This window comes from Dipodomys merriami, unplaced genomic scaffold, assembly GCF_024711535.1.
Source record: "Dipodomys merriami isolate MVZ:Mamm:240054 unplaced genomic scaffold, mDipMer1.0.p SCAF_1315, whole genome shotgun sequence".
NCBI lineage: Eukaryota > Metazoa > Chordata > Mammalia > Rodentia > Heteromyidae > Dipodomys > Dipodomys merriami.
Genome location: NW_027202622.1, coordinates 41,036 through 63,049, shown reverse-complemented (window position 1 = coordinate 63,049; position 22,014 = coordinate 41,036). Strand labels below are relative to the sequence as shown.

The following is a 22,014-nucleotide window of genomic DNA, read 5'->3' as shown; positions in this document are numbered from 1 at the left end:
CTATACAACTATATGCTATCTATAAGATACTCAATTCGCTTATTTTTTTTCTTTTTTTTGTTTTAGTACTGGAGCTTGAACTCAGGGCCTCATGCTCTCACTAAGCTTGTTTGAGAAGCTAGAGAGGTAGGATCTCTACCACTTGAGCTACATCTCTAGTTTGGCTTTTTGATGGTTGCTTTGGGGATGAAGTTTCACAGACTTGATTCTCCAGGTCTCAGCCTTTGGAGTAGCTAGGATTAAAAGTATGAGCCACCAGCACTCAGATCAATTCACATCTAACTATATAGAGAGATTATGAAGAAATAAAAAAAGATATTCTATGCAAGGGATTCCTATATCAAAAGCCAATAATAAGAGTGGCTATACTTACATCAGACAAAATAGACTTTAATAAGCTATCAGAAGAGACAACGGTCAATATATAATGATAAAGGTCTATTCATAAAACAATTGTGAATATATATGCACCCACTAGAGAATTCCTAAACCAATACTGAAGTATCTGAAGCAAAGGATGGAGTACATACAGTAAGAGTGATCACTAAAGACTTGTCATGCATGGATAGCCCAATACAGTAAACACTTTCTGTGTAGTATTTTCCTTTCTAGAACTCTCTTCTGCAATTTTTAGCGGCTCTGTTTGGTTTTTCCCTTTCTAAACTGTGATATGGAATATGTTACCAGGTAGAAGGTTAGGCAATGATTGTGCTTACTCCTCTGTTGGGTAACCACATCCTGTATTGTCTGCTGAGCATGGCTGATTCACAGAGCTTATTCAGCTTCCTAGTTGCTTTTATCAGGAAGACAAGTCCAGTTCTTGCTAACTCCACCATGGCTGGAAATACCATTTTACATAATAAGGAATTAATGAAAATTCCCAAAGATGATTTGAATATGTGACAAAATAACAGGACTAAAATGACAGTCATGTGCCAGTATGGGCCTGGCAGCTCATAATACATTTTATTTCCCTAGACTCCAAGGAAAAGCAATTGCTCTTCACATAATACTTGATTTTATACTTTAAGTTCAATATATATATATATATATATATATATATATATATATATATATATATATATATATATATACACCAACAAAGGCAAACAATTACCCAAGTATTTTAGTTCACTTTACAAGTTTCTAAACTAGTATGTTAAAAAATATTTAGAGTAAGAAAGCTCAAACATTAGACAAAAGACAACATTTGCGAATACATCTGTCATACCTTTTCCTTCTCCCAATATGTTGACACTACAGCAATGTTTTCAAATATTTGAACTCATTTAAGTTCAAAGTTTTTTCATAAATTAACTACTTCTAACCACCTCCGTGAATAACCCAGTCCAAGCCTTACTTGGATTCTAACAGTTTCTGCCCTTACCTAAGAAGCCGTTGTAATCCACCCAAGAGATATGCCACATTATTTTCACCATAACAACAATGTAATCATGAGGGAAACAGAGATACCCAAACAGACATTTGGTAAAATAATTGACCAAAACTCATGAAAAATGTCAATGTTCAGGAAGTGGGGCTGTGGCTCAAAGTGGCAGAGTACTAGCCTTGAGCAAAAGGATTCAGGGACAGCACCCAAGCCCTAATTCAAGCCCCATGACCACCAACAAAAACAATGAAAAGTGTTCATGTTTATAAAATACTAAATTGTTACTATGGATAAAAGGAAACTGAAAATTACGAATAACTAAACATAATGTGAGATTCTGTAATGTATGTTAGAACAGAAAGATAGCTTTAATTGGAACATAGAAAATTCAAATAAAATTTATGCTTAAAGATGATTATTACTACCTGAAATTGCAGCTTTTTAAATTGTTAACATTAGAGCAAGCTGAGCAAAGGGAAACTTTCCAGTTAACTTGTGCAACTTTTCCCTAAATCGAACTTTTCCCTATATCTAAAATTATCTCAAAACAAAAATTTTAATGTCTTAAAAAATAGTTAAGAGAGGGGGTGCCTCCGCCCAGCTCCTGGCCCCGCCATTCCTAACCTATCAGCAGTGGGAAATGCCTTTCCCCTCAGGGAGTGGACATCAATGCAAACCTGAAGAAAACAGTTTTTTCCTCCTAAGCCATGGCATATCAGTTATATAGAAATAAATACCACGCTGGGAAACAGTCTTCAAGAAAGCCTAGATGAGCTCATACAATCTCAACAGATCACACCCCAACTTGAACTTCAAGTTCTACCTCAGTTTCATAAGGCTATAAACTCAGCACTGGCTCAGAGGGTCAGGAACAGAGTCAATATCAGGGGCTCTCTAAATATATACAGATTCTGTGATAATGTGTGGACTTTTGTATCGAATGATGTTGAATTCAGAGAACTGACAACTTATTAAAGTGGATAAAGTAAAAATTGTAGCCTGTGATGGTAAAAATACCGGTTCTAATACGACAGAATAAGTAGGAAGAAAAAGGCATTTTTATGCCATCTCCTGTTATTACTGCTTTTTGAAGAGAAGCATAGGAGAGACTTTTTAAATTTATTCTAGCATTGCAAAAATGACTATACTGTGCTATGCTATCGGAGAATACCAACAGAAAGAAGCTTATAACTCTGTATTCTTGTACATTACCTTTATTATACAGCATGAAGAAATGACTTTTTTTTAATGACAAATCAAAAGTGGTTATCTTCCTAAGAGAATTCTTTAATAAATTCATTTAAAAAAATAGTTAAGTATTTGGGCTGGGAAGGTGGCTCAGTGGTAGAGTGCTTGCCTTGCATGCATGAGGCCCTAGGTTTGATTCCTCAACAGCACATAAGCAGAAAAAGCCAGTGCTGTGGCTCTAGTGGAAGAGTGCTAGCCTTGAACTGAAAAGCTGAGGGACGTGCTAGCACCTAGGCCCAGAGTTCAGGCCCCACAACCAGAAAAAGTTAAGAATTATCTTTTTTACCTGAAATTCTGAAATGGTTTCCTATTTTAATTAGAGCAAATTCTAAGCATACTCTACCTGATATCCTAAATTACTATTTTATTCGAATGGAATAATTTATTTTTATATTTATTTATTTGTCGGTTGTAGGGCTTGAACTCTGGGCCTGGGTGCTGTCCCTCAGCTCTTCAGCTCAAGGCTAGTGCTCTACCACTTGAGCCACTGTGACACTTCTGGTTTTCTGAGTGGTTTATTGGAGATAAGAGTCCCACTGACTATCTGTCAGGCTGGCTTTGAACCTCAATCTTCAGATCTCAGCCTCCTAAGTAGCTAGGATTACAGGCATGAGCCACCAGCGCCTGTCAGGAATTTTTAAATGAATGCAATTCACTTATGTATTATTTATGCTGTTTTAAGGCTAAAATGGCAGTTAAATTGCTTCAAAAGAAACTCCAAGCCTCAACTATATACCACTAGTATTTCCTTCAAAAAAGAAAAAAAGATGTATGTTGGCTCCATTAGAACAATAGTAAAGTTCTTACAATGACCTAGTGTCCCTTGTGATCTTGCCCACCCTATTCTTTTCTGACTGTCTTCTATGGTTGATCCCCTTTTTTGTCATTTCTACTCCCCGACATTCACAGGTCTCTTCTGCTATTTCAAAATAGAGCCCAACAAAGTTGTTACCTCAATGCCTTTGCATATAAAGTTGTTCTGCTTATATTCTTCCACTAACACGTCCTTCAGGTCTTTGCTCAAATGTCCTAAATACTCTAATAAAACCTCCACACAGTAATAACTACCTTCCTCGCCCTGACTTTTCCTCCACTTATCCTCACTACATATAATGTACTACATATTTGGTATTCTCCATTACAATGTAAGTTTGAATGGGTAGAGTTTTTGATTTATTCATTTGTATGTCTAGCACCTATCATTCTTTCAGTAAATATGGGTTAAGCACAGGCAAAGTCTATGGAATATTTTATATGTGTACTTTCTCAACAGCCATTTGTATGATCTATAATAAATGCATACATTTTGTGTGTGCACACATGAATGTGCACACACATGCCAAAGTGGGGCTCAAACACAGGGTTTCTCAAGTACTTAGCTTTGCTTGGCATTTTTTTTTTTTTGCTCAAGACTGGTGTTCTACCACTTGAGGCACACCTCTATTTCTAGCTTTCTGTTGGTCAACTGGAGATAAGATTCTCACAAATTTGTCTGCCAGAGCTTCAAGTAGCTAGGAGTACAGATGTGAGCCACTTGGTGGCCTAGCCTGCATAAATGTCTTAAAATCTAGCTGCTGAATAAAGACCAAACTATTACTGACACCCAATATAGTAATAACTTAAAATCAAGAACAGAAGTAACTTGCAAAAGGATAATCAACAAGTACACAAAAGACTTAAATGATACTATTAAAGAACAAACTCCATTTTGTCCTCTCCAGCTCTATTTTGCCTTTTTATCCTTTTCCACCAAAACCTCACTTTTCTGCAGTTATCTTGGATTCCAGGAACAAGACTGACCAATAAACATCTTTATGACAAGGAACTGAAACTACAACAACAAGCCTCAGAAGACAGATTATTCCATGATGAGATCACCCCCCCAAATGAGAGCAATTATCAAGGATGGTGAAACTGTAGGTACCCCAGATGACAGGGTTAATAATGTATCTAGAATCCATTGTAGAACCAGAACAGAGATAGCTATCAGATCACTGACCTGGACCAGTTATGCACATCCCAACCCCCTTCCCTTTGTTTCCCAGCCTCATGAAGAGGTAGGGTTCATTGAAACCCTTTAGTCTGTTCTGCCCAACATGGCATGTTGATTAAAGCTCTTTTCTATGCCCTTCATCACTTCTCATTGGTGTGGGAGATCAAGCCTAGCTTTCCCAGAGCTGGGGGGCTCTTGTCCTAAACTCTGGTAACACTATTCACCAATCTGACCTAATAAACATTTATATAGAGTACTCTCCTTGATGAAAAAGAGAATTCACTTTTCCTAATCACACATGGATATGCCAGGGTAGACTGTACACTGGGTCATTTTAAAAAAGCACTTATGTGCTGGGCACTTTTGGCTCACGACAATAATCCTAACAACTCAGGAAGGTGAGATCTGAGGATCAAGATTTGAAGTCAGCCTGGACAGGAAAGTCCATGAGACTCTAACCTTCAATTAGCCACCAAAAAGACAGAAGAGGTAGAATGCTCAGAAACAATATCCAGGTCTTGAATTCAAGTTCTTAAGTAGTACTTAAGGGAAAAATCTGTAGCCTTAAATAGCCTATGTTAGAAAATAGATTGCCAACCTATAATCCAAGCATTCATCTTAGAGAAAGGCTACAAACAAGCAGCAAGAATAAGATAATTAGGAGAAAGGATCCAGGATGGTGACAAAACAGTAGGGAAACACCATAGCTCTCTCCAACTAAACAGAGAATTCAGGCTTCAATAAGCATTTCCCCCAAGAGATGGACAATAGCAAAAAGGCAAACAATCAGAAAAAATACAGGAACTGAAAAAAAAAAAGGAAAGAAAAAGCTTCAGAACTTGCACAAAGATGGAAAAGCTCGAAGACCCCTCCACAACCCCTCAATCCACTCCACCAAGCTGCAAAGGCAGCCGCCTGGGACCTCAGAACCACAAGTGTAGACAGAGACAGAGACCAGAGGCAAGGTGCCTTGGTACCCAGACCCAGAGCTCCCACCGCCACGCTGCTCGGCCCACAAGCATCACAATGGAGCGTGTGATGACTGCCAACCAGTGAACTCCAGCACATAGATACAGAGATCTGCCACAGCACTTCTAGAAGCACCTTAACCAGTTCTAGGACCAGTGAGCATCCCACGAGGGAGTCCCCCACCTGCCCCGCCACGGGAACCACGCTTGGGCTCCAGCAGCCTGCGAATCGAGTTCCGCTGTAACTGCACAAGGGCCCAGCAGCCCCACGGGTGCCCCAGACTGGGATGGAGCAGCCTCAGCCACAGGACCCAGGATGAGAAGAGCTAGGAATCACGCATAGCTCTAGCTGCTGGAGGAGTGCCCCCAGCCCGCTGGGAACTGACAAGCAAGTACACACCAATCAGGATCCTAAGCCGCCTAGGCCTGGACCCTGGCCGGTATCAAGAAAGATGTGCGTGCTCCTGCCACTGGAGGAGCACCCACCGACACCGACACCGACACCGCGAGCTGCCAAGAGTACCTACAGTGGCCCTAAGGTCAGGCGACCCACCACAAACCAGCCCGGGCCAGGCACAGCTGTGGAACACCAACAGGCACAGCTTGTGAGGCCACAGAACTCACAAATCCTGAACCTAAATGCATAAATCACAACGAAAGATTACAAATTTCCCGAACAATCAAGACAAACCAAACCCCAAAGCCAGCAGCAACCCAGGAAAGAATTCCAGTGAGAGCCAAGAAGAAATAGAGGGCAAAAGATGAAATAAAGAGATGATGGCAGAATTGGCCAAAGAAATTTTAAAAAAGAGATACAAGAGCAATTTCAAGAGTACAAAGAAGAAATATCAAAGGAATTCCAAGGCCTAAAAAAAGAGATGCAGTCAAGAATAGACACAGTACACACCTTGTTAAAAGATGAAATTAACACTTTGAAAATCGATTTAGAAACCATAAATATATCAATTTTTGCAATGCAAACCACAATGAAAGCCATAGGTGGTAATATGAGTGAGATGGAAAATAAAATATCAGGAGTTGAAGATAAAACAGAGGAGCTAGAGAAGAAGGTCATAGATATGGCAAAAGCACTCAGAAATTACCAAAGGTTAAGTCCAAGAACTGGCAGACAATGCCAATCTAATCTTTGTATAATTGGAACTGATGAAGGAGAGGAATACCAGAATAGAAGGATGCAACACATATTCAATAAGGTTATTACAGAAAATTTTCCCAATCTCAAGAGAAAACCACATAACAGAAGCATACAGAACACCTAGAAGACAGGATCCTAGAAGAAACACTTCTAGACACATTGTAGTAAAGACACTAGACCTGAATTGCAAAGAGCTGATTTTAAATGCTGTCAAATCAAAGAAGGAACTATACTACAATGGAAAGAAAGTTAGAATCACTGCGGGCCTCTCCATACAAACCCTCAATGCAATAAGAGCCTGGAAAAGTACCATCCAAGCCCTGAAAACCAACCACTGCCAAACCAGACAGATATATCCAGAGAAACTAGCATTCACATTCGGCAGAGAAACAAAAATAAAGAAAAATTAAAGGAATTCATGAACAAGAAGCCAGCACTACAAAAAATACTAAAAGAGGAATATAACCCAAAGAAAATAATCAAGACCAGGGAACCACATCAGACAGAAACCTAATGGAAAGTTCACTTTATTAATATGAAATGTCTTTGTTTTTTCTAATTGTAATTTGAAATATGTTTTATCCGATATTAGTATTACTACACCAGCCAGTTTATGAGGGCCATTTGCTTGGAAGACTTTTCCAGCCTTTCACTTGAATAGTCAATATTTGAAAGCCTCAAGGCCACAGTTAATGAAAGAAAGACAGAGGAATGGTTGCAGATTAGGTAAACTAAGTAGGCAGGATAACTAAGCAGGCTAGATTAGATTTTGTGATGGAAATAGAGGATTAGTGAAAAAAAATGCTGGTTAGTACTAATAAAGCAAAAGCAATTTAGTTTAAAGCATTACATCTTGATAATTATACTAAGGTTCTGTGGGTTTTCAGCCTTAGGAGATGCTGATAAATGACAAGTAGCTCTTTGAACTGTTTTTGTAATTATTCTATAAATCTAAAATGATCTCAAGGAAGTGGCGCTGTAGCTCAAGTGGTAGAGCTGAGGGACAACGCCCAGGCCCAGAGTTCAGGCCTCACAACCGACCAAAAATAAAAAATAAAAAAAATAAAATAAAATGATCTCAAGATACAAAGTCAAAGAACTGTTTCCCCAAAGTCCCTTAAGTAGACAATAGGAAACTTCAGTGGTTTGAGAGAGCACAAACATGTCACAAATTTAAAATGTATTATATTGAAATTAGTTATAGGATCCTTACAGAAATCTTTTTACTCTCTTCCTGTACATTCTTCAAAGTACACCTATGCCTCAAATGTATTATATTGAAATTAGTTATAGGATCCTTACAGAAATCTTTTTACTCTCTTCCTGTACATTCTTCAAAGTACACCTATGCCTCAAACTTGGAACCAGTCAGTTAGTGGTCCATGGCCTTTGTGTCTTGGCAGATACTTATTTAATATTTGGGGATAATTTATCACAGAAAGTACACCTTCAGGTTGTTGATATTTTGCTGCTTATATTTACTGAACTTGCATTTTTGTTATTATCTTTGTGTTATAGCATACATTCTTTTCAGAGATTTGAAGGGGTATAAAATTTGAGACAGAAATGTTAATGAATTAGCTCAGAATTGCTAACACAAATGTAAACTGAGAAGAGTAATCCATTAAAAAGGAAAAATTATAAGAAGTATGTGTTATTGAAAAGCTGAGTTTAAATAATATGTTGCATTAGAATATTATCTGAGATGAAATTCTGTGAAGAGTAGCTGCAAAACTATGATGTTTTCTTTAATGACATTTCTACAGAATGTTTCAGGACATATTTAATAAACTAAGGGTATGGATAAAAAAAATTACTGCCACAGACTTTGTGTCCAGAAACCTAGACTAAATGCTAAAGAGTTGTGTAAACCTAATTCTAAAAGATTTAATTTGCTCACCAATAAAGTAAGGGTAATGAAATACTTAAATCACAGCAGTAGTGAAGATTAAAATAAATAATACTTAGAACAAATACTAAAGTTTCAAAAAGCATCTAACAAAAAAAGATAATGTTTTTGCTTTATTGTTATTGCCATTGTATTATTGTGACATATTGGAAAAATTACCCATAACAATGTATATAAATTAAAAAAAGAGATAAGATTAGAGTAGTAATCAATGAAAAAGGAAATAGAGAAATGATAAGTATCAATAATAAGTTTTTCTATTTGACCTACTAGCCAACCACTTAGAGGACTTAAAGGGTCACAGATTGGAGAAAATAGTGAAAGGAAGTGGGTAGAATAGAAGCCTAATCTGACATAACAAATTTTGTAGATCTACTGAACTCTTCAGCAATAAGCATATGCAATTAATATTTTTTTCAATCCTCCTCCAACACAAAAATTTTATAAAAGGCAATGGCACAGAAACAAATATTCTTGAACTGGGTATAGTGGTTCAAGCCTGTAATCTCAGAAGCTGGAAGGCTGAATAAAGCAGGAGGACTGTGGGTTCTTTGTCAGACTGAGCTACATAGAAAAACACTGTTTTGTCTCAAAAAACAAACAAATGAAAATATTTTTGTGGAATGCTAGACTTTAATTTCTGGGCACCACCTATTTGTTAATGAATTTTTAAGATTTTTTTTAATCTCCAGCATCTTCCTCATTGCAGTGCTTCAATACATCCTTGGCCAATGAGTAAAAGAATACCAGCGGTGAAATTTGTACTTTGCCCTGTTAAAAACAAGTCAAACAGGTTAATTATGGAAGCTTGAGAAAAAACAGTGAAGTCCATGTTTCTGAGGCTGTTCTCAGGTGACTCAAGGTAGACAAAAATTCCCAAAACTGTTAAGGTAACTACATCCTTGATGAAAGCGCACAGAAGTGTCTAAACAGAAAAGATTAAACTGCTTAGAATTTGGATAAGCTTAGAGATCTGACAGTATTTTTCATTTCCTTCCTTCATGTACAAGTATCAGTGAGAACCAGATGTATGAACTACAAATTTCATTTTGAAATATTAGCAACTGAAATTTTGAAGCTCAAAAGAATCCAATTTGGTTCCAATAGTCAAAGGTAACATAAGCAACTGCATGGATTTAGCTCTGTGACAGAAGTTAGTCTTTGTTTCATTGTAGTGCTTTTTTGTTGTTTTAAGAAAAAATGAAAAAGCAATTAGACTAGAATACCTCCCTCACCCTACAGCAAGCCAGTAGCCTAAAAGCCAATCCCTTCAATGCTGACACAAAGAAAAAGGAATGAGAACAGGAACTACAAAATTTTTTAAAAGGAGAAGCTCAGAAAAACCTAGCAACATCTTTCTCCTTGTCATACACATGAAATGAAAGAACAGAAATGAAGAAAAACTGTTGCCAAATCTTTCATTTAAAAGAAAAACAATTACAAAAGTTGCAGTTAAGAAGCAATATCAAATTATTACAAATGATTGCAATAATGCTAAAATATGTATGAAAATTCTAAGGACATATCTGAAGCAAACCTACAAAAAAACAAAACTGAAGGACTCACTCTACCTGACTTCAATATTTAACATAAAGCAATATGGTTGACACCAGCACACTGAGTATTCTTGTAATATTTGGAATTTCTCCACTATTTTTTGTAATTTTTTGTCAGTTAAAAATTATTTCAAACTAGTTTTAGAAAGTGAAATGTGACACTCTCTAAACAACAAAAAACCCAGCAAGCAGATTCTACCAATTAGATATTGTAAAAAATATACAGATCATTTCCTTGGCCAAAGACAAAATACCAATTTTTAAAACTGCAAGCTAATAACAGTACAGATACATTACAAATTAGCTAGCAATGCTCAGAAGAATATTCATACAAATTCTTCTTTAACAAAATAATGAAAATGAATGTTTAGCATTTGGGCCACGATGCATGAAAATTAAAAAAGAAAAAACATGTTAAGTGGGTGTTAAAGAATTAGGAAAACAGATCCCAAAATGGGCTTGGGAAATACATATAAAAATAGATACACTAACCAAGAAGGGGGAAAGGAACAAACACACATATGCATAATAATCACAAATAGAAGGAAATCTATTTTGCTCAGTTTTATATAAAGAAATTTCTTAAAACTTGGATTTTCTAGGAAAGTATTTTATCAAAATTGGAAAAAAAAACCTAAGTAGCTTTATACCCTAACACAAAAACTTATCATGGAAATGAAAACATTACATGAATGTGTTTAACAACAATAATAATTGTTGTTTGCATAAGCAAACCGAATGGCTAAGAAACAGTGCAAAGGAGCTTCCACTGTATACAACACACCACACACACAACACACACACGCACGCGTGCTCACACACACACACACACACACACACACACTTTGTAAAAATCATGTGACTTTATCTTTCAAAAAATTAAAAACATAGGAAATAATGGTTCCTAATATCAGTAAAATATACAACAAAAAAAAACTAAAAATGACACAGATATTTAATTCTCTACTCAACTTCTATATTCATTTACAATGTTTATAATGTTTTGCCCACAGTCTGGTTATTAGCTTTGTCAAACCAATTAGGTCAAAGGATTGAAAGCAGGCATAAAAGCATTTGGGCATGGTAATGCACATATATACTCAGGAGGCAAAGGTAGGTGGTTTAAGACTAGCTCAGGCAGTTAGCTGGTGACCCTTCTGAAAAACAAACTAAAAGTAAAAGAACTTAGGAGCATGCTAAAGGTCTATCTTGCCTAATGAACCCATTAAGGCCTTGAATTCAATCCCCAGTCTACAGGGAAGAGAGAAGGAAGAGGCATAGAGGCCTCAGGCACCCTTACTGTAAAGCACCAAGTAAAAAGACTGAAAAAATAAAACTGTTTTCACACTGCATACTAAAAGCCTCTGAAGCTAGAAATTCTCTAAACTCAGATTTTCAGAGACTAACTATAAGTGCTTTTCCAACATGGTCAACTGGTTATATCATTCAACTTGAGTTCTACTTTAAAAATAAATGAGGACTTTGGAATGCTTCTCGGCAAACTGCAGAAACGATGTGAACAAACAGGGTGATATGAAAGACATGCTAGTTAAGGTTCTCTTTACAAATTCTCAGCCATCATCATGATTGTTACCAACATAACCTGCTTGTTATGGTTCAAATCATATTCAGCCTGATCTGTGTCTTTCTAAACCACTGGGAATAGCACCTACACATCTACCCCTGCCATCCCTATTGAGTAGCTTTTTTGTTTAGTGGTAATTACAAAAATATTTGGATTTTCTTTTAACTAGATACAACCTGTATCAGTCACAATCTTAGGTACAACAGGCAGAAACAGCCTCTGACAGAAGAGTCAGAAAAAATGACTTACTAAAGGTGATGGAGAAGAGTTCATCAGATCTCTGGTTGGGCTAAAGAACCCAGCTAGGAAGGTACATAAATAAGATTGCCCTGCAGCCAAGAATCATAGAATGCTCCACAGCCACAACTTAAGAGACTTCACTCTGTACCTGCACTGAGGTCTTGGGACAGACACTACTCTGCCATCACTATCATCAGAATAATTGTCCACAATCCTCATTACCTTTAATTTTCTTATTTTCTTTTGTTAATGACATAAAGAGTATGCATTGGTCATATATTTAACCATGGTGCTAGATTCCTCATATTCTAATAATTTGCCTTTCTGTTCTCTGGGATTTTCTATGTGATCTGAAAATAATGAAGCTGCACTCAGAGTTCAGAGTGAGAATATACAAGTGGCTGAGTCCAGGTCACATGCCTGAACTGTAAAACAAGTAGGCACTTTTAATTTCCATAGAAAGAAGTACTTCATCCCACCAGGATTAGTTGAGTGGTTCCCCAATTATAAGAATGGGGTGGGGCAAAAAGGTTTGTTAAAATCCTGAGTACACTGAAAAAAATATTCTGTCGTAAGTGATCTTGGGTAATAAAAATGTAAGTAACAATATAGCATACATAAAATCCTCATTCACATGATTTTTGAGTTCTTTAAGAATTATAATCATGGTTGCAGCTTGACAGTGCAAAAAAGGGGTAGAGAGAATAAACATATAAAATCCCAGAGTAAGCCAAACCTTTCCAAATTTAGGCCTCAGAGCTAAAAATGTGAATTTACTCTTTAAGATCTACATAGATGATAGTATCCTGCTAACAACAAAGATGACTATTCCTGGTTTGTAACTGCAGAAAAGTTAAACATAAGTTACACTGACATTAAACTATTAGATGGCATGCATTACCCAAATTTACTTACCACTCTTCAAATGCTTATAAAAGCATATTCAGACTATAGTTGTAACTCATATATAGTTGAAAAATAACAAATACTTACCTCTCCTATGAAAACTACTATAACACAGTCCAACTTCTCTTCAGGATAGAGATTATCAATAAGAGAATGAAGAGTTTCTATGAGGTAAGATTTAACTTCTCTCTTCACTGTGGGGATTCCCATTACTATTGAAACTGAAACAAAAAAAATATAAAATATTTTACAAGAATATAAAAAACACCATTCTGTACAAAGTATTATACCATCTCAAATTCAAAAGAATAACTGAAGCAATCAATATCAATTTCAGAAAGAAAGAAAAAGGGCATGGCTGTGTTATTCTTTTCCTTTGGCTTAACTAGGGTGCAGAAAGAGAGTAAGGTTGAAAGGAGGGGAAAATGAAGGATAGTGGAAAGGGGCAAAGAGGAAAAGGGCAAGGAGGAAGGAAAAATATGTGGTAAGCGATTAAATCTCACGTTAAATAGTGACAATGAAGTATATTTGACAAATTTTTATTATACAACTTAAACCAATAAACATATGCTAAAAATTTCTTACATATCAACTTCAAGTAACTAAGGGAGTCAATATCATGTCTACGGCTTCCTTGCCAAAAATGTATAATCCTCAATCTAACCATATAGAAACACCAGGTAAATTCTAATGAGAGTTAGTCCACAGAATAACCAGTCCCTACTCTTTTAAAGTGTCATGGTCCTGTAAGAAAAAGAACTGTCCCAGATTGGAAGGGACTAAGAAAACAATGAACTAGGAAATCCTATGTTGGACTCTGGAACAGAAGAAAACTTAAAAGGGAAAAATCTGAAATAGAGACAAGGTTAATGAACAGTATAGCATCATAGTTAATTTTCTGGTTTGGATCACTGTAATAACGTGAATAGGGACTACTACTGGCATTTGTACAATACTTTCAAGGTCTAAAGTTATAGTCAACTACATCGTATTGCTTGGTTTGAATGCAAACTTCCTAATAGTGAATGATATTGGTGTAATAAGTTGCATGTTTTCTTTGTACATTTAATCCTGAGACATTATCTAGGTGGATAATGGAACTTGCACCCAGCTAAAAATGTTAAAAAAAAACTGAACTAACTATGTAGACAAGGCACATACTCAAACATATACCAGCTCCCTGTGCTCCCAATGTGCAATGAAGCACATCCATCCCGAGGTGAGACAACATTCAGTCACATTTCAGACAAACCACTTTGTATGACTTTACAGTAACTTAGCTAACGCCCTTCTGCCTCCATTTTAACAAACTAAATCTCAGGTCTTTCTAAAGGACCATATTTATTGTACTTATGTATCACTTAATCCTTTAGCATGTGTAAAATTATTAGGTTCTAATTTTTAATGTTTAAAGTTTTTTGCCTGTTTTTTGTTGTTGTTCAAGTCATGGTACTTGAACTCAGGATCTGGGTGCTATCCCTCAGCTCATTCACTCAAGAATAGCACTCTAATACTATGCCACATCATTTCCAGTCTTCTGGTGTTTAATAGGAGCTAAGAGTCTCACAGACTTTCCTGCCCAGTCTGACTCTAAACTGTGATCCTCAGATCTCAGTCTCCTAAGTAGCTAGGGTTACAGAGGTGACCCTCCAGTTCCCAGCATCGGTTTTTTGTTTATTTACTTACTGTTTTTGTGGTATCAAGGCCCCCAGGGTGGGCCTCATGAATGCTAGAGTGGCAAGCACTCTACCACTAAGCCACATTCTCAGCCCTGATTAGGTTCTTATCTTTTTTATGTGTAATTGACAAATTTTTTGAGTGTTGTGATCCTAATTCCATTTTTCTCATTTTATTGAGCAATGTTTCATAGCAAAGGTTTTGGGGAACACATACTGTGTTAAAGAACTGTTTGTCAAAGTTTTATATTTTTAAAAAATTATATCTCAAAAGTTTTAGTATTGTATTATTTGTTTTGTAAATATTAAAAATAATTTAATTTTGCCAAGTGCTAGTTATTCATGCCTATCATCCTGACTACTCAGAATGCTGAGATCTAGAGGATCATGAAGCCAGCCTATCAAAAAAGCAAGGCTAGAATATGCATGGTAGAGTGTTACCTAACCAACAGTGAAACCCTGAGTTCAAAATAATAATAATAATAATAATAATAATAATAATAATAACAATAAATTTAATCTTAATATTGAAAAATTAGAGATGCTGCAAAATAATTATTAGTCATACAATTCTAAAGTTAGAAGGCTGAAGGTAATAGACCATCTAACTTACTAGGACTATTCTATAAATAAGATACTAAGGTAGCAAAGGTTCCATGTTATATTCCTCCCTTTCATTTCAAGATGAAGAGCTATCAATGACTCAGAGATAGGCTCTGTATTGTACTTGTTCAGTAAATACCTATGGAAAGCAAGGCATTATTCTAGGTGTTAGGCATATAATGGTAAAAGACAAATGGCCTCTGTTCTCCTAAATCATCTTTCTATCTCTCCTACCTATCTAGTCCAAGTTCATCCTATCTCAAGTGGATCACTAAAGTAACATTATTTTTTGTTTCTTTGGTTGGCTGGGTTTTATTTTTGGATTTGTCATTTTTTGTTTTGTTTTTGATACCAGAATTCTGGGTATTATATTATCATTTGGTTTTTCTTTCTCACAGCTAATGTTCTATCACTTGAGTTGCATTTCCATTCTCGCATTTTGCTGGTTAACTGAAATGGAATCTCAAAGACTTTACTGCCCAGCCTGGCTATGAACCACAATCCCCCAGCTCTCAGCCTCTTGAGTAGCTAGAATTATAAGTATGAACCACCAGTGCCAAGCTAGTTGATTGTTTTTTTGTTATATGGTATCAATATGTTGCACAGGCTGACAAAAAACTTGTAATTCTCCTCAGCATCCTGAGTGCTGGGATTACTGGCATATATCACTAGGCTTCGCTTAAAACAGCTTCTTAAACTGGGCATTGATGGCTCATGCCTGTAATCCTAGCTACTGAGGAGGCTGAGAGCTGAGGATCTCAGTTCAAAGCCAGTCCAGGCAGGAAAGTCCATGAGACTCTTATCTCCAATTAACTACCAGAAAACTGGAAGTGGCGCTGTGGCTCAAGTGATAGGGTACTCACCTTGAGCTGAAGAGCTGAGGGACAGCGCCCAGGCTGAGAGTTCAAGCCCCATGACAGACACCCCCCCAAAAAATATATATATATAGCTTCTCAATCTGGTCTCTCCCATTTGCTCCTCTTACATCCTCAAACATTCTTTCTATGGGAGAATACGTGATATCTAAATTTTAAGTTAAAAAGTCATCCTTAATAAGTCCTAGAGTCCCTTTAGTAGATTCCTACCACTGTTAGGATAAAAACCAAAATCCTACAACTATCTAGAAGACCCTAACATTATTTAGCCTTAACTAACATCGGTAGCCTCATCTGGTTCCATGGTTCCTCACTCAACATATTGTAACTAGAGTGACCTGCTGTCATTTTCTAGACTAGTACATGTTTCTGTCCATCATAGAGCTGTTGTAGTGCTCTTATGATTTTTTTTACCTTTGTGGCAAAAATAAATAAATAAATAATGACTTCCTAAAGAGGACCGTGCGCCAATTCTTGGAACCTGTGAAGAATACATACATGACTTTTACATAGCAAAAGGAACCTTTCAGTTTTGACTAAGTTAAACATCTTGAGATGGAAGATTATTCTGAACTACCAGTATGTTCAATGTAACCTCAAGGGGCTTTATAAGAGGTAGGCAGAAGGGTCGGTGTGACAGAAGATGTAATGTAACAACAAAAGCAAGAGGTTTACAGGGAAAGATTTGAAAAAGCTAGCCTCTGAAGATAACCCCTTGCCTTTCCTAGCTTCTACAGGCTGCCTACATTCTTTTGTGGCCCTTTATTCATGTTCAAAGCATAGTATTTTCAAATCTCTCCCTGACTGTGATCCTTTTGTGAGGAAAGATTAACCCAATAGGTTCCAGAAGGAATATACGCTTTAGATACTTTAATTTTAGGACTTTTGCCCCCCAAAACTATTAGACAATACACTTCTCTTGTTTTGAGACATTGAGCTTGTGCCATAGGAAACATACCTCTTCACCAGCAAACTAGATTTTTTAAATTGTGAAAATACTGTGCAGAGGGGTTACAATTGCATGGGCAAGATAATGAGCACATTTCTTATCAAGCATTGTAGCCTCCTCCTTTGTTTCCCCTTCCAATTCCTTCCCATCACCCCTTCCCACCCAATCCTCCCCCCCCCCACCAAAGTTGTAAAGTTCGTTTTCGACATAATGACTTGTACATTTCATTGTTGCAGTGGGTCCACCTGTATCCCTATTTAAACAATTTTTTTCCCTTCTCCACCACAAATTATAACAACATCAAATACAGTGAAATCAAGGGTTATACCGTGGGGGAGGGACATACAAAGCAACAAAGAAATAATCTTATAAATGTGTTAGAAACAATCGCATGAAAGAAAAAAAAAACATTTGAATACATATCTTAGGGTTCACTTCCAACATCAACTTATCTGACCTTTTCTGCTTGACTCAGACATATACTAGATATTGCAAATAAGGGAAACCGTGGAGCCTATGTTTCTTTGGGCCTGGCTTACTTCACTTAATATAATTTTTTCCAAGTCTTTCCATTTCCTAACAAATGGGGCAATGTCATTCTTTCTGATGGAGGCATAGAATTCCATTGTGTATATATACCACATTTTCTTGATCCATTCATCTACTGAGAGGCATCTGGGTTGGTTCCAGATCTTAGCTATGGTAAATAATGCTGCAATAAACATAGTCATGCTGGTAGCTTTAGTGTGGTCTTGTTTGTGAACATTTGGGTAAATGCCCAAAAGTGGGATTCCTGGGTCACAGGGGAGCTCTATGTGGAGTCTTTTGAGGAACCTCCATACTGCTTTCCAAAGTGGTTGAACAAGTTTACAGTCCCAGCAACAATGCAGTAAGGTTCCTTTCTGTCCACATCCCCTCCAGCATCTGTTGTTATTAGAGTTCTTGATTTTAGCCATTCTAACTGGGGTGAGGTGGTATCTCAATGTTGTTTTGACTTGCATTTCTTTTATGGCTAGTTGAGCATTTCTTAATGTGTCTATTGGCCATCTTTTTTCTTCTTCAGAGAAATTTCTCTTTAAGTCTTTAGCCCACTTATTTAGCAAACTACATTTTTTACTGGTCTGAAATCAAATACATATAATTCCACACCTCCTTAATTAGGTCAAAGCCCTTTTTATATATCCTCAAAGCATCCTTTACATCACTAAATATTGTGATTACATAATTACTGTGTAATTGCTTATTTTTCAGTTATAACATTCACAAGAGTAGCATTCAATTTCACAAATTAAAGTGTCTGGCACAGGGGAGTAGCTAATGGACTTTGATTTCAGCAAATACTGTTGTCCACCACCAACCAGGAATTCCATTTTGGTTGTTCACCTACAAGAGTCTTTTGTCAGGCATCATGTTTGGCACTAAATGGATCAAGACCTGGGTATTTCTTCAACCCAAGAAATTGTTTTCTAGTATTTGATTTCCTTCCCTTTCTTTGTTTTCTCCTTCTGACGTACCATTTTTATTTTCTTCCATTCTTTAGGTACTTTATGATGTTTTCTGGAAGACTCTATGACTTAACCTTTTTGACCACTAAAGTCATTTTCAGCTGGACCTATTCTTAATCAGGGTATGTATGTGGAAATTGTGAATATAATCACTGAAATGAAAAATAACTGGTCCTTTATAATATTTGTTGTTTTTGGTTTTTATCCTATCTAATGACTCATATCATTTGCTCCAGAAAGTCCATTTTAATTTTCTTTAGTGTTGTCATCCATGGTATTGATCTTTGATTCCAGGGAACTTCTATTTGTAGAAGATATACTTTTGTTTGGCTGGGTAGTTTTAGTTTCTGTGGTCCTAGAGATTGGACCACAGGTCTTACTCATGCTAGACAAGCATACTACTGCAGCGCTCCATTCCAGCTACAGAAGGCACCATTTACTAGCTGTAGTTGCCATGTCTAATCAGAGCAGCTACCTCTGAAAATTATGTAGGAGGATTCAAGGTGGTGCTGAGTAAGTGGGCAGAATTTTGTTCTGGACTTCAGAATTCCAGTCTTCTCTCAGGGTCAGTAACCACTGCAGTCTTAGGAAGGCTTTGCTCCTCTAAGTTCTATTCCCAAACTACTAAAAAACAGAATTTTTAGAAAGCAGTAGTTTTCCACTAATATAAAAAGCAGTCATTTATAATACAAAGTCCCTATACAGCTTATGGGGTTGCATAAAATTCCATAAGTTATGTGCAAAAATATTTTTATGTGCATTTTTTAAACATAGGTTAATAGCCTTCCTAGGACAGAAAAGAGTTCTGCAGCTCAAAACTATTAAAAACTGAGAATTTAGGAAGGAAAAAAATTTAATGCAAATTTGCATTTTCCAGTCCTCCACTTCCCCTAACCCTACTCCTGCTGGGTTTTGTCTACCTTTCAAAAAGTGTCAATTTTATAAAAATGTTAACTACTAAAAAGTTGGCTGATCGAGATTTTGTTACATTACTATTGTTGATAAGGTCATGTAAATAAATGGAATAAAATAAAGTATCTTCAAAAGAAAAGAAATGTCAAATTCACAAAATTATTAAAAGCAGGCTATTCTTAAAGAGCCTGATAAAGGCAATTAAAGTTTGTTAGGGTTTTTTTTGTTGTCTTATTTGGAGTTTTTCAGTTGGGTTCTTTATTTGTTTTTGTATTCTGAAGGTTTTCTGATAGTTCATTCCTTTGTTTTTGCAGAGTTGCAAAAGTGATACGATGTTCCCATATACTTTTCATTTCATTTTCTGGCTTTTGGCTGTTTCAAGATAGTCTTGGTATGTAACCCAGCTAGCGTAGAACTCATCATCCCCCTGCCTTAGCTGCTAAATGCTGGGGGTTGCAGGTGTATGACACTATGTATGCCAACTGAAAGTTATTAAATGATGTGAAAACTTCTCCTTTCTCCCCTCCTTACTCTCTTGTACTATGGTTTTCACTTGGGACCTCAAGTTTGCTTGGCTTACTTGCTTACAGTTGGCACTCTACTACTTGAGCTATACCTCCAGCCCGGCTTTTCACTGATTAGCTGATATAGTCTCAAAATCTTTTCTGTTCAGGCTGGTTCTAAACTGCAGTCCTTCAGATTAGCCAAGATTACAGGCATGAGCCACTTATGCCTTACAAAAATTTCTATTTTCGGGGCTGGGAAGGTGGCTCAGTGGTAGAGCACTTGCCTTGCATGCCTGAGGCCCTGGGTTCAATTCCTCAGCACCACATAAGCAAAAGAAAAAAGAAGCCGGAAGTGGCAATGTGGCTCAAGTGGTAGAGTGCTAGCCTTGAGCTGAAGAGCTGAAGGATAGTGCCCAGGCCCAGAGTTATTCTTTTTTGGTTGTTATTAAGTAGTTGTACAAAAGGATGTTATTATTAAGTAGCTGTAAAATTCCATAAGTTAGGTTATGAATATAATGCTTCTTGTTCACTTCATTTTCTCCCATCTTCCCCTCCCACTCATACCCACAAGTTACATAGTTCATTTTTTACACAGTGTACATTGAATACAATGACTGCATTTGCTCACCCTTCCTTCCTCCATTCCTGTGACCCCTGCTATTCTTATTCATATTGATGTTTCTTACTGAAATTCTGGTTTTTAAATGGAGAGATATAATATCAGCTTAAAAAATAATTAACAGGGGTTTGGAAGGTGGCTCAGTGGTAGAGCGCTTGCCTTGCATGCATGAGGCCCTGGGTTCGATTCCTCAGCACCACATAAGCAGAAAAAAGAGCCAGAAGTGGCGCTGTGGCTCAAGTGGTAGAGCGCTAGCCTTGAGCTGAAGAGCTGAGGGACAGGGCCCAGGCTCAAGAGTTTAGGCCCACGACCGGACCCAAAAAATAAATAAATAAATAAAATAATTAACTATCTAAGAAAAGTAATTTAGAGTTACCTTACTTATTAATCTTTGTATATCTGGCACATGCAGAATGGCAGGCTTAAGTATTTCTTGAATCAATAAAAAAAATGGGAGAATAAATATGAAAATGATTTTTTAAGCTACTGCATACTTAGAAGGACAGCATGTCTTAAATGACTAATAGAAAGATGACAGAACTAAAATAAGATAAATGTAAAAGCATATACTAATAGGTTAAATAGTATGAAAAAATGTGACCCTCCCCCCCCAAAAAAGACAGGAAAATACTTAAGATTCTTATCAAATCAAAAGCCAACTAGTCCAGAAGTATAGTTCCATAGTAAGGTGTTTGCATAGAACATATGATGCCCTGAGTTTAATCCTTGGGACTGCAAGAAAAGGAAGAAAAAGTGTAATAAATCAGCTTTTCAAAAACATTAGCACAAAAATGAATGCCAAGCTGGGCAAGGTAGCCTACCCTTGTAATCCCAGCTACCTGGGAAGATGAGATAGAAATAACTTGTGTTCAGGCCAGTCTCGGTAACAGTGACATCTCATCTTAAAATACAGATAGCAAGTTAGAAAGATAGGAAAGGAAGGAAGAAAGGGAGAGAGCAACAGGAGAGAGAGAAAAATGGAGGAAGGGAAGGTGGGAGGGGAAGGAGGCAGGGATGAAGGTATGGAGGGAGGGGAGGAGAAGAGGAAGAGGGAGGAAAGAAGAGAAAGATAGATAAACAAAATAAAAATTACAATTCAATGGCTGTGAAGTAATGAGTTATATAAGAGAATGAAATATCACTTAAGTCTCTAGCATTTTAAAACCTACAAAGAAAAAGTTAATGAAGTTCAAATGTAGGATTAAAATGTAGCAAGATGTAGTCAACAAATCCTATCAGGAAAATCCAAGAAGCCCTGGTGAGACAAAGAGAGAAAAATTGCCATAAATTATTATTTTAGTATAGAGGGAAGAAAATCCAAGTATTACTCCATGACAAGTTAAATGAAAGTGACTATCTACCTACATCTTTAATAAAAGGAGGGCAAACATAAGACAAACCTTGATATGATTGTATAA

The 22,014-nt window shown here is 36.7% G+C and overlaps 1 protein-coding gene and 1 pseudogene across 2 annotated transcripts in view; one reads left to right on the top strand and one right to left on the bottom strand.

The window, feature by feature from the left end:
* LOC138825019 (alpha-1,3-mannosyl-glycoprotein 4-beta-N-acetylglucosaminyltransferase A) overlaps positions 1-22,014 on the bottom strand; it is a 96,169-nt gene that overhangs the window by 35,312 nt on the left and 38,843 nt on the right. For both annotated transcript variants that reach the window (XM_070019373.1, XM_070019374.1), the window contains exon 4: positions 13,039-13,172. In XM_070019373.1, coding sequence (XP_069875474.1) covers positions 13,039-13,172 — 134 coding nt within the window. The remainder of the gene's footprint in view (positions 1-13,038; positions 13,173-22,014) is intronic.
* On the top strand, positions 2,032-2,429 carry LOC138825021 (transcription initiation factor IIA subunit 2 pseudogene; annotated as a pseudogene).